This window comes from Balearica regulorum, chromosome 2 (genome assembly GCF_011004875.1).
Source record: "Balearica regulorum gibbericeps isolate bBalReg1 chromosome 2, bBalReg1.pri, whole genome shotgun sequence".
In the NCBI taxonomy this organism is placed as follows: domain Eukaryota; kingdom Metazoa; phylum Chordata; class Aves; order Gruiformes; family Gruidae; genus Balearica; species Balearica regulorum.
In genome coordinates this window covers 97,992,216-98,017,982 of record NC_046185.1, presented here as the reverse complement: position 1 = coordinate 98,017,982, position 25,767 = coordinate 97,992,216, and the positions used below count along the sequence as shown (strand labels likewise).

The 25,767-nt window shown below is 42.4% G+C and overlaps 1 protein-coding gene across 5 annotated transcripts in view; it reads right to left on the bottom strand.

Moving 5' to 3' along the window:
• The window catches only part of PHACTR1 (phosphatase and actin regulator 1), a 308,828-nt gene that overhangs the window by 268,294 nt on the left and 14,767 nt on the right, over window positions 1-25,767 (bottom strand). For all 5 annotated transcript variants that reach the window (XR_012833947.1, XM_075745038.1, XM_075745034.1 and 2 more), the window contains exon 4: window positions 24,222-24,368. Coding sequence is in view for 4 of the 5 variants with exons in the window: in XM_075745038.1 (XP_075601153.1) it covers window positions 24,222-24,368 (147 nt within the window). In the remaining variant the exon portion in view is untranslated. The remainder of the gene's footprint in view (window positions 1-24,221; window positions 24,369-25,767) is intronic.

Genomic DNA, 25,767 nt, shown 5'->3' with positions numbered 1-25,767 from the left:
ATGGTTCCTATTTTTAATTTATTAACCCTATTACCCAATGAGAACTTTGAAAAGTATCCCATAATCATCTCGTGGGGTTTTTTTTCACTATGGTGTTAAAAGACAAATTTGACAAAGTGCAACATGGGCAATGGTGCAAGGCTAACACTTGCATGTACAAGCAATGAAAAACACACTATCAGACATTTGCTTGGCTTTATGACCTAAAAACAGACTTGGGGGGAGATTATGACTTTCAAACGCTAGCAAGCCTGGGTCAGAACATATCCGTGTGCATGTGTAAGAAGGAAGAGACGTGCCCAGAGAAAGAGAAAGAAAAATCAAGAGGTGAGGAAGGAGGAGAGAGGGATAGTTTATAGCTGCAGTTTTCAAACTGGTAGTTCCCCTGTATCATTAGCAGAGCACTGATTAATTCACAGGACTACTTCAGTGGCTCTAAAACTGCAGAATACTGTGTGTGTAGCGAGAGGCCATTACTCCCATCACTGGCGGTATCCGGGCAAACCGAGTTTAGGGACCTCTGCCAACAGCAAAGGGAATGGATGTTTCTTATCCTTTCCCTTTTTACCCTCAACAGAGGAGAGGAAGAGATACACAGAGTTGTAGGAGGCCCCCCTGCACACACAAGCACAAGCTTTTGTCTTCTGCTGAGTCTCCACACCATGATAGCCACAAAAGCCCCACAACATCTTTTAAGTACTGAAGCTTTACCACCAGTTACATTCTCCATGCCGAGTCACCTGGGAAGACAGAATAGCAAATGCCCTTTTTCTTCAGCGTCCTGAAGGTTGGGGGGAAAAAAGCTGCGTAATATCTAGGTTGCTAGTAATTATTAAAAATGTGGTAGAAAAGTTTATACTATGCTATTTTCTACAGGATTTCAACTTAAATCACTTTGCAGACCAGAGAATGCATACAGAGACCAGGACAACTTTAAAGTTCACTCGGGCAAGTAAGTGACCTGCCTTCAGGAGATACCTTGTCTGGCTGGTTGAGGAGCTAGGTTGATCAATTACTCCTATTCTGGACAGCATGTCTGCAGCACATTTTCTAAACAACATCAAGTCAACCTTGCCAATTATACAAATCCAAATGCATATGAATAAAAATCTCATTTACCTACACTTTAGACCACTTATATAAAACCCCAATTTGAATTTTATCTTTTTTTAATCCTCTAACCTTACAACTCTGACTTACTGAGGAATAGTTCCTATTACATCTTCTTTTGAAGATTTTCTAAAGCACTAATCATTGACCTAGCTGACACTACTGAAGTCAATAGAAGTTTTGTATGGCAGGCTCATGCCTACCATTGAAAACCATGAATATGAAAACCCATCCCTTAAGTAATATAAAAAAGTAATGGTATACATTCAACAGCACATTGCTATAATAAAAAATACCCAGAAGCCAAAGTTATGGTTGGATGGATACTGTAAAACATATGGAAGTAACAGTTTAGTGAGCAAATGAAATGATGAATGCCTTAAGCACCAATTTTCAGGATTTCCATTGCATGCTTATTGTTTTAACTTGTGCTTGCACAGGAGAAATTGTTATGATGGTTGAAATCTTGCTGCTGAAATCCTTAACCAAGTTGCTTTTACAGGACAGAACAGCCACAATTAACTGAAGGACTATTTCAAGAGCACTCCTTGGGTCTCAGTTCACTGAAATACTTAAGTACATACAAGTTTTTAAGCTCACATTTAAGAGTTTTGTTGCTTTAACCAGGACAGACAGAGTCAATGGTTAAAAGCAGCAAACTTCTCTGAGTGAGAATATGGCTGTACTGGCATAAAAGCTGTAAGTACAGCTTGTTTCAGTTTTGGGAACCAATGTTTTTACAGCAATAACGGTGTCCCACCATATGATTCATGCTTTTACATATGTTTAGCAAAACAAATGCATACAAACAAAGGAAAACATACACCTTTATCCAATGTAATGATGCTAGTAGCACTTCTGAAGTATAGAAGAGCTCAAAGCTCTTCCACCAGGCAGAGAATGCAGAGGCCAACCCTCAGTCAAGCTACATGACCAGAGAGTTGGACACAATGATTTCTTCCAAGCTCTTCCTAGTCTTGTTTAATAATTTTTTATTGATGCACACAAGCATGAACTTTGTTGATGCTGACAACTCTTTTGAAATCAGATGTCAGAGCAGCCATCCTCAGGTTGTTAATCCTCCTTCTGGAATGGTAGGAAGGGAGACTGGGCAAGAGCATTTGCCTTCTTCCCTCACCTGTTTAACAATAAGCAAGTCATCATAACCAAAAAAATCACAGAGAATTAAGGGGAGAAGGCAGTAACTTAATCTAGGAAAGTACGAGATGTTGCGTCATTCCTCAAGGAACTACGTTAAGAAAGCAATGAGAGACTTAACAATCCCTCTTCTGCTTCCACACTACAACAACTGCTTACTCCATCCTGGACTCAACTGCGAAGTTTAATCTTAAGCACAGGCTTAACTAAACAGAAGGCCCTTGAGTAAGTTTGAGATCTCTTTTGCAGAGTACAAGATGGAGACTCATTGAGTAAAACCCACAACATAGAGCAAGTATTTGAAACCAGTACACTGAGTACTATTTCTGTTATTAGACATAAGACATAGATCAGCAATAATTGACAAAGGCTACAATTAGTAGTGCAAGTTATACAGCATGGCTCTGTGGCTTACCATTGTCGTTAGAAATCTTTTATTTTCATCTGCTCCACTATATTACTACCCTTAAGATTAGTTAAAGGTATGACTTTTATTTAAGTCTGTCTTCTTAATGTTCCAGTTTTACTTTAAACCTGCATGACTCAGTTGAGTATATTCAAATTGCATCCTTTTGGCATAATTCTCTTGAAAACAATACTGTTGCATAAAGGACACATTTGACTACTATTGCCCAATCCTCATCAGGCAATCGGGTAAAACACAGCTAGGAAAAAAAAAAATCAGTAATGTTGCAACACATTCAAATTACCACACATGCCTAATACAGCTCCTACATCCAATTCTGCCAGACAAAGAGAAGAAGATTCCGTATATGACCTAGTTAAATTAAAGCAATAAATATTTCTAAATACTTCTGGTGCCAACAATAGCTTATGGAGGAAGCAGTTAATTTTCCATCCTTCCCATATATTCTAGGCCTGATTCTGTCATTAGTTGCACCAACGTAAAAGTGTATTATGTTCAACCGATTTCGTTTTAATCATTCTACACCATCACCCTACCCCAAAAGCCAGAATCTTGTCTCTTTTTCTTCCTATAGGAAGGTACATTAACAACAAACAACTAACACTATGAAGACAGACTAGGGCAGTTCTGCTTCTCCCTGCTGCCCTTGCTGTGGCTTTAGGTGTGGTTTCACAGTAAGGCAATCCAATTTAAATCCCAGCTGATATGGGATTTTTCCCTCCTAGCTGTAAATGCCTGTGCCCTTCCTTGAGGCTCTCTTGTGTGGAGAGCTGGTCCAGACAGCTGATTTGGCCAAAACCCTTTTTTGTGGGTGCCTATTCTTTCACTAGATGGTTTTCTGGACAAGCACTAGCTCCAGCTGAAATAAGGAAATAGGTGGCCATGGCCAAGCATGGGACAGATAACGGCAGTTGGCACACATATTAGCCTGAACTGCCATGAGACTACTTCCTTACACATAAGACTAACTCCCAGGTTTTCATGCACGAAACAATTAAATGGTGTTTGACCACAGAAGGCAATTGTGTTTCTGAAACCTTCCTTCCACAATCTGCAAGGCTTTATTCCACAGCCATTGCTCTCTCTCAAGTAACAGCCTTTATCAGATACGAGCTTTTGGTCAGAGTACATCTTAAACCACAAACAGCTTTCATTTTCAGTTAATCGGCACTCTAAGTCAAAGGCTTTTCATTACAGCCTCGTCCTGTTTTGGCTATTCTGCTTTGTCCCCCATGTAGTAATGGAAGGTCTTATGGTTCTAAAATTTTCATAAATTTTAATCAGGCTGTGAAAGAGCAGAGCAGTGTTTTCCCAGATTTAGAAGCAGTATGGGGAACCCAGCTTCACAGAAGTTAATTTTCTGAAAGTATAGAAACATAATTTTTAAAGCTAGCCAACTTTGAGCCTTCCGTGTCAGCTAAAAATATAGACGTCTCACACCCAGTGAGGGAGTGCAGCAAAGTACTCGTCTAACACCATAATGAAAAAAGACACTGCAAAAGTAGCCGCTTGCATCACCAAGAAGCTTTCAAAATAGGAAAGACAGACAGTCGGCAGAGGGAGAAGAGATCAAGTCCAGAAACTGATAACATTGGACTGCAAAGCGTGATGTTTTGATGAATCCAGAGCTGCTCAAGGTCTGCAAAACAGAAGTTGTCTGAAGAGATTTAACAGCTTTAACCATCTAAGCAAATTTCTTTGATTAAGTACATTTCCAAAGCACAAAATCCCTGCCACTTCAACAGGAGATTAAGGAGTTTCTCTGCACAGAGGCTGGGACTCTGCAGGAAGAAATCCAACGAACCGTTTGGGATACGGTGACCTCTCCACTGACCATGGAGGCAGCCTCAGCATTATTTTTCAGCTTCCATTGCTGGATTTTTTCCTTAGACACCAGGAACACTACTTTATTCACAGTTACCCATTTAAAAAAGAATTTGTATCTAGATTTGTGTTTACAGTGCTGGCAGCCGTAGGAGAAATACATACACTGAGAAAAGCTTCTTGAAGAACACATTGGGGGAAATCAATACCTGGGGACATTTCCCCCCCTCCAGAACCTGCATCCTGACAGATTCCACATAAACGCACATAGTGCTAGACCTAAATTTGTGCGAATAAAAAATGAAAAAAAAACCCCATGAGCAGTTTATGAATCAGTTCAAATCTTCTGCCAATAGCATGTCTGCCCATCCTATTAAATCTGCCAAAAGGTTGCTTCTCTGGCTTATGCTTGGAAATGCACTGAAATTACAGCTGTGTGCTGCGTTTGCTTGCAAATGCAAACCAACCTCCTTGGTTTATTCAGAAGATAAAATCTTGATTTAAAAAAACCCCAACTGGTTAAATTAAAATCTTCAGCATAGTATATGAAATACTTTTAAAATGTATTGTTTCAGGAAGGAAGGAACAAACCAATTTAAGTGTATTCTCTTAGGCAAGAAGGAACCCATCTGATTGGAAGAGGCTCAAGTATGAATAAAGCACAACTGATTTATAGCAATTAAAATAACAGACAAAATGTAAGCTCTATCAGCATTTGAGTGCTTTTTACTTGAGCTTTCACATGGAAAGAATTTGAATTGAAAGGGTGGTGAGTTTTTGCTGGGGATTTTTTTGGTGGTGGTGGGCTTTTTTTGGTTTATGGGTTAATTTGTTCATTTTTTTTGAGATTTCCAGTAACCAAACAGGGAAGCATCTAGGAAATATGACAAGTTGCTTTACTGAAAACGTATAAAACACGTAACTACATTCATCACTACCCAGCAACTGGAAATGTTAAAGGAAAATGGGAAAAGAACAGCAAAGTTACTCAAAAAAGCACAAAACCACTTCAAGCTTCAGTGAGAACTGCGCCAATGAGAGCAAACGTGATACAGATGGCCCATGTGAAACAACTCTGACATGTATCTTAAAAAAAGGACAACAATAAACTCACACTCATCTATGGTGAGGAAACAGCATCACAGCTGACATTCACCATAGGTGACCTACAGCTAGACGCAGCGCTGCTGATGACTTAGATGGCACAGTACGGTTTTGGCAGAAGGGGCACAGGATACCTAAGGAACATTTACTTTATCACCCCCTTTCCTTCTATCTATCTAACCTGTAGTCTACCTCAGGATTACCTATAAACTGAATTACCTTGAAAACTGAACTCTAAAAACTACCTGAAAGGAGAAAAGTGAGGGATTCTTAGAAGCCAGCTGTATTCTATATTCTTTTAGATTAAGGAAAAAAAATAAAGGGATAGATTCAAAGATATCCTTGGAGGTCCAACAAGCATTAAAAAATAAATATAAAGAAATATAAGTATATCTGAGGCACTCAACACTCATTTCACAAGAGATGCATCTGTTTTTTCTTTAGATGACTGGCTCATAAAATAGCACTATGCTTCAGGAAGCCACACAAGGACATCACATCAATTTTTAAATGACTACAGGCAAATTTATGTTTTGCCACATGGAAAGTTTTGTCAGAAAATATTCAGGTTGATATTTTCAGAGCTTACTGTCAGTACAAATTATCAGCAATACACATTACCGCAAAATGTTCAATTACATTAAATATATGACTAATTTCTTATTTGAATGGCCACACAGGCGTTCCTTAACACTGGATTTGCTACACCTACAACAGATGGTGGTACCTAAATTGTTTGCATTTGGTAACTTAGGAAAGTATTTCTTTTATAAAAAGAGGTTTTGTAAAGGAAAGTAGGTTTCCCCTTCAGATCTCTGTAATAGTTCTCCAAAAATGACGCGCTTTTCCGTTGCAGACACAATCAGCTCTGATTAATTCCACACAATCAAAATGACGAAATAGAGGGCACTTGGCTTTAGTACTGATTTCCAGAATCCAGCCCTCAGAAAGAAAAGGAATTTCCTGAAAGCTCATGTCCTTATAGTGCTCTAAGTAAAACAAACCAAACCCCAGAATAAGAAAAAGGGAGGAAACCCCTCCACACTCCACCCAGGTAACTCAAGCTCCTGCCACGATTCAAGGCTGAAACATTGCACTGAGCTGCAAGTCACCCCTGTCTAGCAAGGGCCCTTCCAAAGAAACCCTGACCAGCCAGAGCAATATCTGAACGACTGCATCTCTCAAGAACTACAGTTAAGGCTAGAAAAGACATTTGAAGTATAGGGTCATAAATTAGGGGGGTGAACATATGAACAAGGGCATCGTTCTTCATATACTCAGAATACACTTGTACAGCAAAACAGCAGATTAAATCTCAGTTTTAAGAGATTATTTCTGTGTTTCTTTTGTCACTGTCCCATGACAATGGAGTGGAATCCAACATTAGATATCTTATGAAGCAGCATCAAAAGAAAAGCATGAAATTAATAAAGTACAAGGATGGTTAGGTGATACTTTACCAAGTGATAAAGACACATAGGAAACAGCACAGTGTTTCTGGTTTAGCTGAACCACACACCACCAAAACCAAAAGAAACGCCAAAAGCCAACACTCCCTTACCTACAAATGAATGCCACGTACCCCTAACCCTTCAAGGTTTTTTTAAGCTGCTCCTTAGGGCAAATGCTCATATTTCATTCACAAGGCTGCTGAAACATAGATAAAGGTAGGACTCTTAACTGGCAACCCTACTGGCCTGAGAGATGATGAACTATGACTGGTTTGAACCTCTCGTTTTTCACTCCTCACTTCAGATTACCCTTGACCAAATCATCAAAACCTAAATCTATGTATGCACACTGGGGATCTCCTAGAAGGTCACCGATTTCTGCAGTAAGAAGAATCAACGTGTTGTTGTGATCCTGTTGTCACACTGACCTCTTCCAGCAGAGCGGCACCTGAAATGGCTGCGACTGGGGTCTTCACCGCTTCAGCTTTCATGCCTTAGCCTCCAGGCAAAGGAGCTGAAAGGTGGCAGAGCAACATGAAACTATGTATGCACTAGCTGAGAACTAGCAAGTAGAAAGAACAGCACAGGGCTGGCCAGGGATTAGTATTCAAATGCAACACAGAGAATTTAAATGATGTTCATAAAGATCACTTACTGGATTTTCAGTCACTCTACTTGCCAAGAGGAAAAACAACTCCCTGGAGACTAGTTAATAACTGCACTTAGAAGAAAGCCAGAGAAGGACCTTGCTGATGCCAAAGTCTGTGAGGCTCAGAAAGGCCACTGATACGCATTGGACAGTATTTACACCAGGCTGCAGAAAGCATGACCTTCATCCTCGTTCAGCTTCAAGTACAACTGACGCATTGCTATCCCCCATTCTGGATTACTCACTAAAAGCCCAACCAGATCTATCAACCGTCTCACCCACTAACAAATCTTACCTACAGACCAGCAAGGCAGAGGGTGGAAAAAACCAGGTAATTTTAACAAGAAAGCTTACATTATTTACATCTCCTTCTCACTGGGTTTACAATAGCTTAGCTCACAGGCGTTTCTTTTCATTGACACAGATCTAAACAAGAAAGGAAGTATTGGTGCTTTTCAGACAAATATTGAGGGACAAATATTCTTGTGTCTTCAAGGGATAACTCCACATTGGCAGCAGCACAGAACGGCATCACAGCAGGGAAGCCCTGAAGGGCAGATTTCTTCCCTGACACATGAGTAAAGCACGGCTGGCGCTGAGACACGTAAGTGACCTTAACCCTCCTTGGGCTACGCATCTACCCTGGCTGGACACAACCCAGCAGGAGGACAGCTGCTCAGCGGGGTCCAGACTGACTGCACAGGGAAAACACATCTTCCCAAGCCGTGAAGCAGAGAGGTGAAACGGTGGCCTTCTGCTCTGGGAAGCACGTTGCTGAGTGCCTTTCCCTTCCACCTGCCTGATGCCTGGACAGCAGTACCTCAGAGTTGGGTTTCAAGGTGGAGTTTGGTGATGCAGCCCCTTCTCACCTGTGCAGTCCCACTGAAATAAACAGGGCTGCTCAAGGAAGTAGCAGTTACTCGGAACCTGTCCCCTTTGGACTCAACATAAAGCTTTGAACTTTAAGGATTACCACTTTTGCGATGATTCATGTAACAAACCAGTCTGTGCAGTGGCGATACAAAAATTCCTCCTTTTTTCCTTTTTTTTTTTTTTGGGGAATGCAGCAATGAAGCAAGCAAAAAGCCCTCAGTGTATGTTCTCAACTCAAGGTGAGAGCTTTCTCCCCTCCCTTCCTCCCCACTAGCTTTTTTAAAAGTTTTTAGTTACATTAAACCAAGGTAACTGTATATTATAAATCTAATCATAACAAGGTGATTTTTTTTCTTCTTTTTGTTACTGTATTGGATCTTTAGAAACTAAGTTGTTTTATGAACACCACAGCAGGACCACATTAAAACTTCAAAAGGTAGACAAAAAAGAAACAAAGAATAAAAACAAGCTTGTAATTTATTAATTACTGATAATTACTTAAGTTTAGAATCTGTCATACTTCTTTAGATGGAATATCACCTTAGCCTTCACATCCCACTGCTAACTGTAGGCTCCCTGCCTGTGGAAAAGGAGTTCCTGAGTAGGAAGGCAAAGCTTCTGGCCCTCCAGTTTCACATTCATCTTTTTTCCAGAGTGCAGAGTATTTTTGACAATTTTTGGCTTTTTCATTTCTTGGCATTTAAGACTCTAATACTAGGCCCTCTGCTACTCCATTAACCGCCAGACAATGCATCATCTGACAATCATTACTATTTTAAAGGAAACCTGCTGCAATCCTGACTTCCACTATTCTATTTTATTTTTTTTATAAAAAATATTGCTTTGGAAGTGCATTAATAGTTGGAGCCTAAAAGCTTTGAAAGTACAGTTTGAACAGTGAAGAGACTTAAGAAAGAAGATATTCCATATTTCATAGCCTGGGTTCGGTGACTTCCATGAACAGAAATTATGTTCATCTAAGTATATTATTTCTCTACCTTCTGATGAGCATGACCAGTGTTTTCTGCAACAATTAAAGAACTGCCACAGTGACAAACCCCTGAACGGTCTGTCCTTTAGACACTATAGAGAACAAGAGCTCAAGGCATTCAGAACAAGACCTCAGAACTGATTCAGTGCATTTCAATATAGTAAATTAATACTTACCTGCTAGCACCTCTAGGATGAGAAACACAGGAAAGTTGGGGTTTTTTCACCTTGCTGGTGCACTACTGCACTAATACAATGAAGTATATAGCACATCAGTGTACTCATCAGCCCAGACAAGTCTCCTTCTCATGCAGGCACCATGAGGTCAGCTGCAGATTACTTTGCAGAGGGCATCCTGAGGACAGTAGTAAGGCTGGGGTGGGTGGCTTCCCCTGGGATATAGTTTTTCCACACATTTCTAGGATGTGTCAGATTGACCATGCGTGCTCTGTGGAGATGCTCTTTGAATGTAGAGAAAGGTACACAGGTTTACAAGTATCCAGAGACAGGATTATACTACTGCTCTGATTGGGTTACTTCAGGTCTGGAAATCTCTGGCAAATGTTTGGCAGACTTGGATTTTTTTCCCCACACAGAAACTGTGTTTGGGCAGAAACCACAAGCAGCCCAGCACATATGGCAACTATAAATCTGTCCAACACAAGAGACGTTGAGGCTGTGCACCAGGAGCCCAAGCAGCTACGTACTATGGCGAACATCAGATACATGCATCTGTGGTCCTGATTTCCAAGAGGCTGGTCGAGCAAACCCAACTTGGCCCAAGTGAAACTGAGTGCCCAACCAGGGAAAGCACAAGGCTGTAAAAAACAGTTATGAGTGAGAGCAGCAGGAACCACTATTTCAGTTCATGTAGTGAAGTCTTCCCCTTTCACTCCAACGTCTCTTCCCTGCACTCGTCTGTGCATGGGCACAGTCTGGTTTTGGACATGGTACTTCACAGAATTGCAAACAGTTATCAAGAGGTGTGCCAGCACCTCAGGGTCTGTCCTGTGCCTCCTGAGACAATGCAAGAGTCCTAATGGGAATATATGAGAAGAATCCCATCTGCCCTGCCTCCCACCAACACTTTTATTTGGGACTGATGCTAGTTTACTAGTTCTTTTCTGAAACAAACACACACACACACCAAAAAAAAAAAAAAAAAGGTGCTGAGAAGATAATGATCTCCATAGAGCAGATTTTCATTTGCAACTTAGAGACCAATTCAGGAACAGATTTCTGATGTCTGTTAATGATGAACCTAGGTGCATTAGTGCTTTCCTGAACAGGGTACTTCCACAGTCATAACAAGCCAAAGCAGGAGATGGCTACGGAAATCAGTGAGACAGCATTTTTTTTTCCATGGCTAATTCCAGAACTGTAACAGAAAATGTATTTATTTATTTGTTTGGAGAAGGATGCTGTAATGGTGATCTATCAGAAGCTGCATTATCTGTGTAACAGAAGTTCACTTCGCAGCAAATTTAAATACTAACCACACTGATCATGATGCTAAAGCTCCTGTAAGATGCATTTCACTGTCTTCCTCAAAGGGCATTTCAAATATGATGCAGCAATTCTACCCTACAGAGAGACTAATTAAATATAGCCATCTAGTTACTGTTGTACCAGTTGAATCTTAATTACCCTGCAACCCTTTAAAGGTTGTTTTGGGATACTCATTCTGGTAAAGCGTAAAAAGTAAGCAGAGCTTCAGATAACTATTGCCTACCCATTGGGGACTAAAAATCATATTATATAAGACCACCTTTGGATAGACACATAATTTAAATGAATCTGAATGTTTTTCATTTGTTTTCAAGCCACTCTGAACTACTCTAAAACTGCATTAAAAGGAAACTTATTCGCTCATATTTTGCTTATATTTGCTCATATGTATCCTTTTTCTGAGGGGAGAGGGAGGACAAAGAAGCCTGAAAAAATTTACAAAGGCATCATTTTTACTTAATTTTGAAGCTACCAAAAAAGGTTTCTAAGGTGAGGTGCACGTTACAGCGAACACATCACCATAACCCTCACAGGATAAATCATGCAAGTGCAGCAACAAGATTAAGGAGCAATGACATAAGAAGCTTCTCTGCACAAGATGTACGCTTAATCCTTTGCTCTGAGGCCAACTGGTTTGAGGGTACTGTTGAGTCAGTAGACAAAGGGTTGAAAAAGAACCTTTCTTGGCTTTTATAGTCACTTCTTTAGCCAATATGAAAAACTATACAGAGAAGCTCTGTTACAAACAACTGCTAGTTCTCCTATCTCAAAATAATGGTAACTGTGATGAAGACTTCAGAAGGGAGGACAAATCCTTCAGAGAGAGCATCCCCCTCACCACACAGAATGGCACAGAATTAAGGAAGGGGATTCCTTAGGGAAAAGCATCAGAGGACTTTGTCAGAAGAAAGAAGTTTGCTCTCAAGGTTTTAGTTTACAGATGAGAATATAAACTTTTAAGGATATACATAAATACCTGTGCAGTTGTGCCACAAGGTACAAAAGATCTAGCAAGAAAAAGTATCTTTGGCTCACATAAAATACTCTGTGCATAGAGATTTATAGAAACTGTTTTGGTAATATTTTACAGGAAGTAATGTGAGATATATTAAGTTAAAAAAATACAGTCCTCTAAAACCCAATAAGCAGAAAAAAAATCCCAGTACATTCAATTCTAGCACAGAGGAACATCTTTCTTCATTCCAACAATCACCTTTCCAGGGAAAGAAATATGTTTCTTAATCATTGAATCCACTTTTGCCATTCTCCCCCTTAGTCCACACTGACCAGTTCTTCCCAGAAAATGTCTTGATCCCTCCCAAAATTTGCAAAGGGAAAACTGTTAGCAAATACAATTATTAAGCTCACTTATTAAGGCCACTGTGATTGGAGAAAGACACAATACAGGTCCTCTCTCCACCACTATAATCCTGTCTTTCTGTATGATTTCTAGGTCTTCTGAGCTTCCTCCTCATGGAAAGGACATACATGGAGGTTGGAGATGACTTATCATGGAGTCTTCAGGCAAGCTTGAAAACGAAGGACAACAGATGTGTTCTTGTGTTCGCTGAATGACATATTAGTTAAGGGGCCACACTGTGAGTGGCAGCAATAATACCCCCCGCCCAATAAAACAAATAGATGAGAGGGACCTTTATATACAGTCCTGGATCTTTTCCTAAGATAGGAACACTAGCTAAACCAAAATATGAAAATTGATCTAAGCTACTGAGAATACCTTCTTCAAGATCCAACCTACATTTCCTTGCTTAATCCACTTTAAAACTCTGCCTTAAATTCAGTGTAAAATTCTAAAAGGGGTAAAACATTCTGTTCCCAAAGGCAAACCACCCACAACATACCATTCAACAAGGGAAGTCGGATATGCACCAGTGGCTATGGTACACTAAAGCTCTATTGCACACATAAACCTAATCCCAGAGTTTCACTATCTCACTGTCCACTTCCTCAGTACATCCCACTATCCCTTGCTGACAGTAATCTTTTTCTTTCTGTTACGAGCTTTAATGAAAGCTGACTCCTTATTCACCACATTGATATATAGCTGATATGGTGTTTTATCTTAGCAGACAGAGGGAAAGAAGTTTAAAAGCAGGATGTATCTCTGAAAAGAGATAAACGAGCAGGTCCTACATTTTGCTCCTTCTCAACATCAGACACTACTTTATGTAAGCATTGCCAAAAGCCACGGAGAGAAACGTAACCTGAAACAGCTATGATGAAGGAAGGAACACCTATCACTGCTCCTGACCTGTCTACCTGCCGCTGACTCGGGCAATTGAAAGAACAAGTGCACATCTTTTGGAGGCATCTCTCTGCTGCCCACTTTAAGCCTTTTAAGCTCATGCTGGTTAACAGATGGTCCCTGCACGCTCCTAAGGCTGCTGACACATATCTCTAGGTATATATACAGCCACTTAGGTGGGTACCTGCTAAGATCATGTTGCTGCTGCCTAGGGCAGCATTAACTGTGAGCAGCTATGTTTAGAAAGCCCTGCCATTTTTTAATGACATCACGTGCCCTACGTTGCCTTAATCTTGGTGACTCTTTCCCCTGGTTTCCTATTATTAGGTCATGAAGCCCATTAACAAAAAACTGTATTCCATCTGTTTAATGATACTTCCCAACCAAATATTTTTGCCACTCTCCCCTTGGGGCTCCTTCAACACTGACAGAGCTGTTACGCTCACTGCTTGCAGAGGGGAAGGCTTGCAAGGTTACACCCCAAGGTTATTCGGTGATGCCTATCTTGTTTTCTTTAAAAAATACACATTATTTGTAGATTAATTTGTCCCAAAAATTATTATTTCAAGCACTCTTATCAAATTCATCTCACAGAACGGTTTCTTCTTCTGACCCTTGAGATAAGACTAAGTTATATATCAAGCCTTATTGATTTCTTTTTGCCTTTTAATTATAGGCTATTATTTTGCAGGTTTTTAGTTAATCCCAGTTAATTTTTTATTATTAGGTTTGAAATGCTTCAAGATTTTGCTGTGCTTCCACGCAGAGAAAATTAAAATGATCAATTGCTTTCCTTTTATTTTTTGCTATTTCAACCTAGGAAGTAATTGTGATAATTCTAAAACAAACTTTCGAAGTTTTCTGGAAAACATTCATCACATTAGTGAAATCTAAACAGAGCCTTCACATGTAGTGTAAGTCATGAGGAATGATGAAGAAAGAAGGTGATAAGACAAAATTTAATTGTTCATGAATGGATGAACATGCCAAATTGCTTCAAATATAAACAATGACTACTCATTAGCAGCTTAATGCAGTTTATTCCTAACTCTCCACGTCCGTATTTTCAAATAAACCACCTTTACCCACAACTACCCAAAGAGCACTCACTAAGCAGAGAGCAGGAGCGATCATCAATCTGGGGAATGATCGCCTTAACTGGGCGTGTAGATTACACTGCTCTTTATCAGAGGTCCTAAGGGTACAGGGTGATCATGCAAAGCCCTAGTTCCTAACTTACAGCTTTAAATGCATGCATATATGGCAACTCTCTCAACCCAGCAGGGACAGCCTTCAAGACACTGCAGGCCAACACATTGCTGCTGCCGGCATACATAGCCCTGATAAACACGGGAGAATGGAAAAGGCGGCAGGAAAAGAGAGATGCCAACAACAAAACCCCACAGAAAGCAGAAGCCGAGGGCGTCGCATGAGATATTCAACTACAGCCCTCTTCACCAGCAGTCTGCACAACATGACCTTTACGCCCACGTGCTCCCGCAACTGAGGCTGAGCATGGGGAAGAGCCATTCTCTTCCAAATGTTACAGATGCCTCATGCATCAAACATAGCCACATCAAGGTCTTTGCATTTGTTTCTAGCACTTCTCTGGTGCAAGAAAACAGAGAATTAAGCAGAAGAAAAAAAATTACGTATGAAAACTGTACTATCATGAGCTCAGTAAGGAAAACAAAAGACCGTTAAATCTTCTCAAGGAATACTGCAATATAACTATTAATTTCTCATTTCATCCTAATTGGGGGCATGTTTTCTGTTCTGAAAGAGATTCCTGCGGTTTAGGCAAACCTGAGACTAGCTTGAGACGTACACTTTTAACTTAAGACTGTTCCTGATGGCTTAACACTGTTCTAACACTTGACTGACTTAGGTTTTGACTGACTGAAGGAACAGAGGAACATTTTTCCCAAGGACATGGACCCCAGTCAGTTCTCAAATCTAACCATCAGTAGACTCCTTACCCTATTAGACACAGAACAGAAATAAGGACATACAGGCAGACAAGTGCCACACCCAAAACGGGTCCTCCCCAATTTGGGGCATCAAGCTTGCGGCAGGCTTTAACTATTTCCAACACTCTAGCAAAGAATTAGATTAAGCCTTGATGAAATTTCTCTTCCATTTTAATAATGCATCGAGTACTTAATTTGCTTATAAACTATTAAACAGATGTCTGTCTGTCCAAGTACTGTAAGCACTAACCGTAAAAATGATATTGCACTATAAATTATGCAGAGCAAGGATTTTCTGATTAACTGAAATACGTGCGGTAGTTGTTATCCATCGTAGTTAAAATGGCATGTGTCCATACAGTATATCAGCATGCAAACACTTGTGCCATACTTCCCCTCTCTTATCTACTTCATAACCAGAATGAAACCATGGCAAGTCTGGAGTGCAGGAGAAACACAGGCATTTCACTTTTCAACTCTGCCTCCCCATTTCCTTGCTGAATTTGCTACTCACTACAGTTCTTCTTCGGACATCATCTTCATTTTGTTTGTTATATAGTGAATTGCAATTTCAAGATACGAAAATTATTATGATGCCCCTATATGAAGTCTGCAGTAAAGGCAATACTTACCTTCTTTCAAATATTCAGAAACATTGGTTCCCCAACGAAACCTAGGGAAGGCAGCCATGTACCGATAGCCTCGGCATATCAATATAAAACAAGACCACCAATGCTATCTAAATGAAAGCAACAGAATCGCATGATTATAAATGGTTATTGCATGATTATAAATTATTTTACCCTAAAAGTATTCTGAATGAAGAAAACATTTTTAGTTGACTATATCAACAAATTTTATTACCATGTAAAGTACATTAAATTAATGTAATTGAAGTATTTGAACTGACACTTTTTTGCACCTTATCCACAAGAGATATATTGTCATGAATATTCGTCACCAAGAAAGCGTGAGTGCAGCCAAGTTTTATTTGCTACAGAAATAAAATATTCCACACTGATTCTACGGTCTAAAGTCTAAGAGCAAGAAGCAACTGCTAATAAAACAATATTTCATTAGCATTGACATTTTATGTTATCTGAAAGCAGACAGCCCAGGACATTCTTTCTGCATTAATGACTTTTGTCATACTGCAAAAACTTACTTACAAACTTTAAGACTGATTCTGAAGGCACTTACAAGCCTAGCTGTGAGTATTACTGTGAGCAGTCCCGATGAAACCAATTAGTTGACTCAGAGTAATTAAGCATTAAAGCTAATTATACCTGTTACTGAGAATTAGGCCCTTTCTTTTTACTAAATTTTACAGCTAATAATTCTGAACAGGGTTGCCAGTTCTGACAATTTTATCTGAAGTTTTGGAAAAATGTGTTTTCCTTTAAGGCCTGGCTCCAAGAAGAAAACTGTGGTTCTTGATGAAACAAGAAAATTAAAAGGATTTCGCAGTGTCCCTGCTTGCAGGAATAAACTTGGCTGTGTTAACCCAACAAGCTGATTGGCAAAGGACAAATATAGAGGTAACTTCTTACTCAGGCAAATTCCTCCACATCAGTTTTCTTGAAGAACCAGATTAGCAACAAAGCACTACAGCATCCTTAAAATCACATATAATGCAAAGAGCTGTAAGAGGCATCAGGTCTGCATAACCTGATCCCAAAGCAAACATGTACCTTCCTTCCTTCTACCTCTTGTCATGGTTCTTCCCCAGCAATGTCGGTGCCATTGACTGCACAGGTCAGCTGCCCCCCCCACCCCAACACAGAAAGGTGATGAACATGCGCAGTGCCAGAATAGTTAAAATAGCAAAGCTTTTTTATTTTTTTAGCCAATACCACTAACACATTCAGCATTCAGAGAAGTGGCTCTTGTATCATTTTCCTCTTGTCAGTTCCATCATTTTGACTAACTATGCCTTTCCCTTCAAATTGTCCGCAGTTGTATTTGTTAACTAAAGCCTGCATCAATAATTCCTGTTTGGATAACAGCTGGTGAAACATGGGCATCTCTCCCCTTTACAGGACTTGGAGAACCTAGAAACTTATTCCCATCTGGGCCTCACTGAAGGTCTTAAATCAAAGGTCTCCAAAGCCAAGTACAAGAGTTAAAACCTCAGTTGCTGTTAAGACCTCTTCCTTCAAAACAGAACGCTTACCTGCCACGTACGATGTTGATACAGAGGCACTTTCAGCCACTCCACTTAGCCCTGGCAAGGGCTGGTTATCTCAAATGGCGTGTTCTTGCCATACGGTGGGTGACGTTCAGTTTGGAGGCTTGGTTTTCCTGGAGCGTGTGCTCGTGCTCCTGGGGCTGGAACGCAGCCATGAAACGAGTGACGGGCACGCATCCAATCTCTAGCTATACTCCAAATCAAGCAGCATTAAGACTACATTATTTGATTAAAGTGCAGGCACAAGTTTTGGTAACGCAAAGCCTGATGGCAAAGGAGGCCAGTTCTTCAGGACCTTTTATACAGGTATTTAGAAATTTTTTGCCAAAACCAGTGATCTGGCTTCCCTAAGTACAGGAGGATCTCCATGACAATAATCTGAGGGAGTGATTAGAGCAGAGAGAGAAAGTGGAATTTTTCCAAGCATGCATTTTTACTAATCTTTCTCCAGAAAGAAATAAAACCTCCCACACATATTAGAAAGCCTACTACTGCATATTTCTCTCTCCTCCATTCTCCTGAGCCCAATCTTTTCTACCTGAAATCTTAAAGGCACCATAATTTGAAAGTATTTTTTAAAATAGAAATTTGCTCTTCAGACTACCCCTTCAACAAAATTTCTAATCTATGAGCTCCATAAATCCAAAGTAGTTTAAATTCCTATATCATTTTAGGGATTATTTATTCCAATCATGAAACCATGCAGAATATTTTATTATGGATATACGCAAACATATGCTGGATAAATAGGAAAGAAAAAACACAACTCCAAAATGTGATAACATTTCAAATGACTGCAGAGATGATTAATTGGGTTAGTGTACTATATAAGGATGACCAGGGGCAAACTCAGAAACTTCAAAACAGATTTCTAAATCAAATGGTGGGGTTTAGAGAAAATTAAAAATGGATGGGATGAGATCTCCTGCAGAAAATCCAGTCAAGTCATTTCACTTTATTTTCACCTATTTGCAATTTACTCACCTCAGCGAGCTGTATAAATATTCTCTCTTATTTTACACAGTGACAAAACAAAATGCACAACCTCCTCCTTGATCGCTGCAGAAAAATGTATCATATCCTTCTAGACAAATCGACATGTATTAGGCTATGACACATAGCATTATCATTCCATTAGAAATGAAAATCATACATCATTTGACTTTCTGAAAAGTATTCAGCACAGCTCTAAAGCTATATAATGGAATGGATACAGCGATACAAATAAAAACAGTAAGGTCATGAAGGTTGTAAGAAGCACTAAAGCTCAAAAAGAGTGTGGAAGGTGCCAGGACAGTGAAAATGGAAGAAGCTTTTGATTTCAACTTTGTGTCCAGTTCAGACCGGGAAAGTTCCCGCATATAAAACCAACAGTCACCCTTTGTGTCCTAGCTTTCCCCCTACCAGCTCTGCATCAGAGAAACAGCCGACTATGAACATTTCCCAGCTCATGAACATTTGCCTCAGCCATTCAGCAGTTTCTGCCAGGATCCCCCTCCCTCTTTACACCCTGTGAATTAATTCTGCTTGTAGCAGCACTAACATAGGCTGCCATGAGTTTTTTTTCCCCTCCCCAATGTGAGTTATTTGTCACTGCTTAAAAACTGAGTTCACTTGCCTTTCTAGACACAAGGACCTTTCTTCTGTACACATGGCAAAATTGTGCAGAGCCACTCAGTCCTCTCCCTCTCAGCTTTGCTTTCGCACGTTTTCCCAGGGGAACATGTGGCTCCATACCACAAAGAGATAAAACAGATCTTTCATCGTCGAAGGGAAGCAGAGACGTATATTTCTACAGTCTGGCTCAGATCCCTGGCTGAAGTCAACAAATGACTTACATTTACATCACTTGAGGATCCAGCCACTTCAGTGAGATTACTGAGTGACTTCAGTACGCTTAAAATCTGTGCTGCGCTTCAGGGCCGAGTGAGCCAGCTGGGCTCCATAGCTAGCACAGGCTGCACCATCCCTATCGGGTCAGCTCTGTCGCTGCTTCTCTCCCCACCTTCAGAGCCCAGCTCCTGCACCCCTCTGGCCACAGGCTTCTGTTCAGTTGCACCACTAGTGCACGCTCTTAAGTCGGGGTGAAGGGGATATATTCACATTCAAAAGCTGCCCTCCCCTCATTTCACAGCACGGAAGCTAAATACATTCTTTCTGAAGGAACACCCCCTCTTTGCTCACCCCTGGTACAGCTATTGCAGTCATTCTGGCCTTATAACTTCTCCAAGGCATTGGCTTGCTTTCTCCCCAAGTCTCCGCTCCCAGGTTAAATTCTAAGTAGACAATCAGCCTTGTTCAAAGATTACATTTGGTGACCTCCCTGAACGATCGCAGGAAGGTCCCATGGCAGCTGAGATAAAGACGACTTCTTGTGCTACTTAAAAAGAAGGCAGCCTGCTAGAATCAACTTTGCAAAGGATTGCAGTACAAAGCTTACTCTTTTTCGGCTAGGAAGGAGTAAGAGTATCTGTCTGTATATAGTAGTAACCTTCAATAGTGACTGACGCTTGAAGGGCTAAAAGAGAACCTGATCAGATCAATTCAGCATGGTACTCCCCCTTCCCCTAACAAACATTGAAAAGATTCTGACAGGGATTCCCCAAGCAGACGCATGAAGGCAGAAGAAAAGCTCACACATCCTGGATTATTTAGTGAGATTTTTAAGTGGTCTGTTTCCTCATCAATCATCACCTCTGCTAATTTATCAAACTTGAAAGCTACCTACCATACATTGCCATTTTAAAAGCATAATATTTTGCAACACGAATATAAATAGGTCAAAACCTGTGAAAAAACACAGGAACTTGTCAGCTGGCACAGGACCAGGAGAGAGGTTATGCTATTGACAGTTGTCACAGATGAAGACCCAAGTTTTCAGAAGCAATTTGGGATTACCTTTTAGGTGCCTGAATAAGAAAGTTAGAAAGACAATTTGAAAAGTGCTTTTAAGAAATGTATGAAAAGCCAAAGATAGCTGTTAAGAGATGGAGCCATGACAGATTGTTAATCATACGAAAGAAAACAAAAATCACCACCTGAAAGAGCATATTCCATATTCCTCTAGTGTTGCATTGGAGGAATTCTTTCAGAAAATTAAAAAATTAATTTCTGTACGCAGACTGATTCAGTATCAAATATGCAAAAGAAATTAATATTTGTCTATAGTTTTATGATGTTATGTAGCTACATTAATTTTGGCAGAAGAGGTAATTTAAACCCTTTGGGAAACATTATCCTCTTGATATGAGCACATAACTCAGATTAATAGGATTTGCATATGTATCACAGTATGGAGAATAACCCTGAGTTTGGAAAACAGCTTTGTATTTTAATCAGTTTGGGAACACCAGCAAAAAACCCATACCAGGGACAACTAATTGAACAGCATTTGTTAACTCATGCTAGGTAATAATTGTGAGTTAATTGATCAATATTCAGAAACAAACATAATAAACAAGTACATTTTAGAAAATCAAACAAAGCAGAACTGTTAATATAATCGATAGAGAAGGGCAGGTAGAAGTTGCACTGTTAATCACTTATAAATTGAGGGGTTTTTACAATCCAGACCAAATCTATGCTATACCCAAATGGTATAATTGACTCTGTGTATGCAATCTCTCAGTTGTTCAACAATACAGATAACAGCAGTAATGGTATAATTATAACTTACAGCTGAAGTAGATAAAAACCTGCTAGTTCTTAACTAGTGGTTGTAATTAAGAGTAGAGAAGAGCAGTATTCACTGCATCTGCTTACGTTTCATTAATAAATGTGGATTTTAAGTTCCAATACAGCAAAGCAGCTGCACGCTGCATCCAAGCCCTGACCATGTCCTGACACAAGACAATGACTGGGGATCGCAGCTCAACTTGCAGCAGCTGTAGGAAAAATAGCTCTGTAAGCAGTGGTTGAGCAGCAGCTGTAGATATGGAAAGCGCTAAATGGAAAGCGAGCGATAAGCACATAAGGAAGAGGTCATTTTCTGCGCCCCAAGAGTCACTTTAAGTTTCGACTGCGTCAATGGATTGAGGAAGCATCATTACCTCCTTTCTACCGCGTTGCCCCTGCACAGGCGAAGAAATACACACACCCTTGCGCACACGCGTGTACAAGGACGAGACCAGGCGGGACATGCCGTTTCCCCGCCCCGGCGGAGCGGTCAGTTACCGCTGCCAGCCCCCGGCCGGCGCTTCAGCACCAGAGGCGGCGGACAGCGCCCGCGGGCTCCCGGGGCCCGGCCCCCCCCGCGGGGCGGCGAGGCGGGCGGGCGAGCCCCTCTGCCCGCAGGGCGGGCAGCCCCCCCTGGGACACCCAGAGCCACCTGGCACCCCCCATGGCACACCAGTAACATCGCCAGCAACAAAACTGCACGTGAAAAACAGGTAAGTTTAGAAACAGGGTGGTTTGGTGTTGGTTTGGGGGTTTTTTTTCCCTACACATACCCCAAAAAATAAATTCAAGAACATTGCACCTCATAAATAATAAGTTTCAAAAGCAAACCCCACGCCACGCAGCGTTATCAAGCACGAGTGAAAGTGGCTAAACAAATTTTCTAGCAGCTGTTTCCTTGGAATAGAGAGTTCTCAGACCCAGGCTGCTTGGTTTGTGCTTTCTGAGCAAACAGAAGAGTAAAGCCAACAGCTCAGAAATGAAGTGGGTACCGGTGGCACGTTTTACTTGCTTTTTGGCTCACTCACTCAATACTGGTTGCTAAGCAATTTATTTTTTTAAAGCTCAAAACTACTCACTGCCAGATGGATTAATGAAAACATACACTTGCACTACTTACAACATTTTTCATTTATATTTCTTGATACACCAGTACTATTTCTTTTAAAGGAATTCCATTCCCAGGTTCCAAAGTAAGGACATAAATTAAAGAGCGCAGGGGAGAGGGGAGGAACAGAAAGAAGCTAAGTGTAATTATCAATTTTTTCAGTGGATTGCAAGAAAGAGGTACCTAGAGACTTCCACATCCTCTGGGACTTGTAGCAAAGACAGCATGTCTAGCTCAGCATAGAGATGTGAGGCACCAGGTGACCTGAAGGTGTCTTGTTCTTAACTGGTTTATCTATTTATAACTACATGACATAACATTACCTGTGACAGCACAAGTCAACACAGAGTTATTTCAGCAGTCAAGTAACCATACACAGCCTCTTTTTATTTACACCTTCCACACAGCAATCCTCTTTCCATTTTCAGTCCCAGTTCTTTAGAAGCTGAAACCTGGCATCTGGCACTGCCTTGCAGCCTGTGCCCTGAAATTCCACCCAACTTACCTACAGCAGGGTAATTTTTAAGAAGTCATGATCAGAAAGAAATAATGACCCGCCATATGATGTAACCAACTGCTCTGTCAACGGTAAAACCAAACTGCGTATTAGCCATTACCAAGGTGTAATTACAGCTGGGATAACAGAAGGGGGAGGGGAATCTGTTCCATCCCCAAATGGAGGAGAAAACACATCTCCACCATCTCCAACTTTCTGCCAGCTGAAAGGGGGGAGGAGGGATGAGGGAGATCGCAGCATGGCAAGCAGCAACTCTGAGGCAGCTCTTTTCCCTTTACAGCTGGCAGTGAGCTGACTGGCTCAGCATCAAAGACTGTTACACAGTTGGGTCATCTTCTGCGCTGCTGCTGGGACATGAGGGAGGCTGCAGTAGAGCTTCCTGGCTACAGATCCTTCCTCACGCCTCACCCCCTCCCTCCCTGAAGAGAGGAAGTCTGGTTTGGAGCAGAGAACCAACAGAAAGAACTTTCTTTTCCTTTGTTTTTGAGAGCAAAAAAATTCCTCTGGTGTAGTTTACTGTTGACAGAGCCCATAAGGAAAGAAAAGGTCAGGGAAGGAGGGAAAACCAGAGGCCTAGTAGGAAAGGAACAGGATAGTCACCATGTGCAGGATGAACTGAAGGGGACAGCTGAAATACCAAGGGAGCCATGAGGAAAAGGTGGCAGAGAGGAAGGAGCAGCAGTGGAGAAGGGGGACGGAAAGGTCAGGTAGAGACTTGAAGGAGGCTCATCCAGTAATGGACAGGAGGAGGTGAATGTAGGGAGCTGGAGGTGTGCTGGTAGAAAGGGCCAGGCTGTACACCCATCAGGAGTCACAAAAAGCAATGCTGACACAACAGGGGACCTCATGAGACTGAGAAAAAGTAGACAACGCAGGCACAAGTTTCTTTGCACTTGTGAGGCACAAACCCATTGGGGAAGAAGGTAGAGTGAGAGGGGGAGAGACTTGCAAGAGACCAAGGGCAGCGTCTCCAGGAGGGATGCCAGAAGAACCTGGCAGGGAGGGACAGCCCAGAAGTCTTGTGGGCTGGGGAAGCGGTACCACGCTCTGTGGAGTGAGAGGATGGTGTGTTGGGAGAGGGCAGGCTTTGAGAGGCTGAACAGAGAAGGGAAGCCGGCGCACGGCGGGGCGGTTAAGAGTTGCGGGGGTAAGGGGAGCCCGTCAGCGGGCCAGGGCCCCAGGAGGCCGGGAGGTGCGAAGAAGCGGGACCAGGGCAGGGCCGGGCGGCGGCGCCCGGGGAACCCGCCGGCGCTGGCGGGGGAGGAGGCCGCGGCGCCGGGGGCGGCCCCTTCCCTCCCTGCCTCCCCCGCCGCCGGGGCAGCCGCCGGCGGTCCACGGGAGGCCGTGAGCGAGGCGGGCCGGCCCCCTGCGCCGTGCCGGGCCGTGCCGCGCCGCCTCTCACCTGTCTCGAGGTTGAAGGAGATGCGGGCCTCGGCGAGGTAGGGGGTGTCGCTCTTGGAGCGGACGCGGCGGATGGGTCTGCGGTCGATGTCCTCCTCGGAAGATGCCGCCATTAATGTGGGCACAGTGAGCAGCGTGGCCCGGCGAGCTGGCGAGGGCGAGCGGCGGCACGGCGCGGGGCGGCCGGGCGAGGAGGGGGCGGAGGGGGCGGGCGGGGAGGGAGGGAGAGAGGCGCGGGGAGGGGGAGGGGAGGACGGGGAAGGAGAGAGGGAAAGGGAGAAAGGAGCGGAGGGAGGGAGGGAGGGAGAGAGACAGGGAAAACCCGTCAAGGATCTGCGGACGGGAGCGGCCGCGGCGGCCCTGTCCGCTGCCCCTGCCCGCCGGCAGCGCCTCCGCCCGCCGGTCGCGCCCGCCTCGCCCCGGGGGAGACGGAGCGGTGACACCCCCCGGCCCTGCCTGCACCCGTGCCCAGGGGAGACCTGGGCCAGCGGGCCGCCCCCCACCCAGGGCAGGGTCCTGGCTCAGGTGGTTTCCCGCCCTCCGGGGAGGGTCCCGGCTGAGGTGACGCCCTTCTCCCCCCAAGCACCTCGGCATGGCATGCTGCCGTGGGCCTGGCTGGCCGAGGTGCTACCCCGCAGCGGGCCTGGCACCTCCCGCCCCAGGCTTGGGCACCCTGAGCTGCTCTCTGCTAGCCTAAGGGTCCCAAAACTCAAAGCACGGCTGGATCAAAACTTGATTGGGAGTCTTAAGGGCTCATCCCTTCACCTCCTTCTCCTCTTTCCTTGGGCAAACCCATTAAGTAAACCAGAACAGTGCACCTGGCCAAGCGCTTTAAAATGCCAAGGGGACCGAGGAACCTATGCTCAATGGTGAAGACTGACCATCACCTAAAGCTTGGGACCCATAAGTAATTTCGGCAAAAATGTGAAAAAAATGTGACCGTAGGCAAAAATCTGTGACTCCATACTCCAGCTGCAAACCGGGGACAACGTTTCACTGCTTCTCCCCTATTCTGTCTTCCGTATTTAGTAATCAGTTCTTGATGTAGGTATTATTTCTTACCCTGTGGTTGTAGGCTGCCCGCAGCATTAGGGCTCCAATTTTGGTTGGGACCTCTAAATGCTAGTGTCATACAAATAATTAAAAATGGTATTTTAAAAAAATATCTGAGTAGCACAAAAGTACTACATAAAGTGAGAGTTAAACAGTTAAAATATGTGCTAGGGAGTGTACTAGTCCATGACATTTAATTCAGATTTTTTAAAGAAAACCCAGTCTGCTTAAAGTCAATAAGTTGTCAGTACTTCCAAAATCTTTTGATCAACCTCAATGAGAAAAAGGACCAGGGAAAGCCAGGGCTCAATAACCGAAGGCAGCAATAGTTACATTAGCTGATCTGAATTTTGGGGGACAGCTCTCTTATTCCTGCAGAGTCAAGAGTTTTCTGTTACACTTTGCCAATTAAACCTATGGAGGTTTTGAGGCATGCTGTATGTTCTTCCATGGTTGTAATGTGGGGTTTAGCTGAAGTTTGCTGTTAGCTCTAA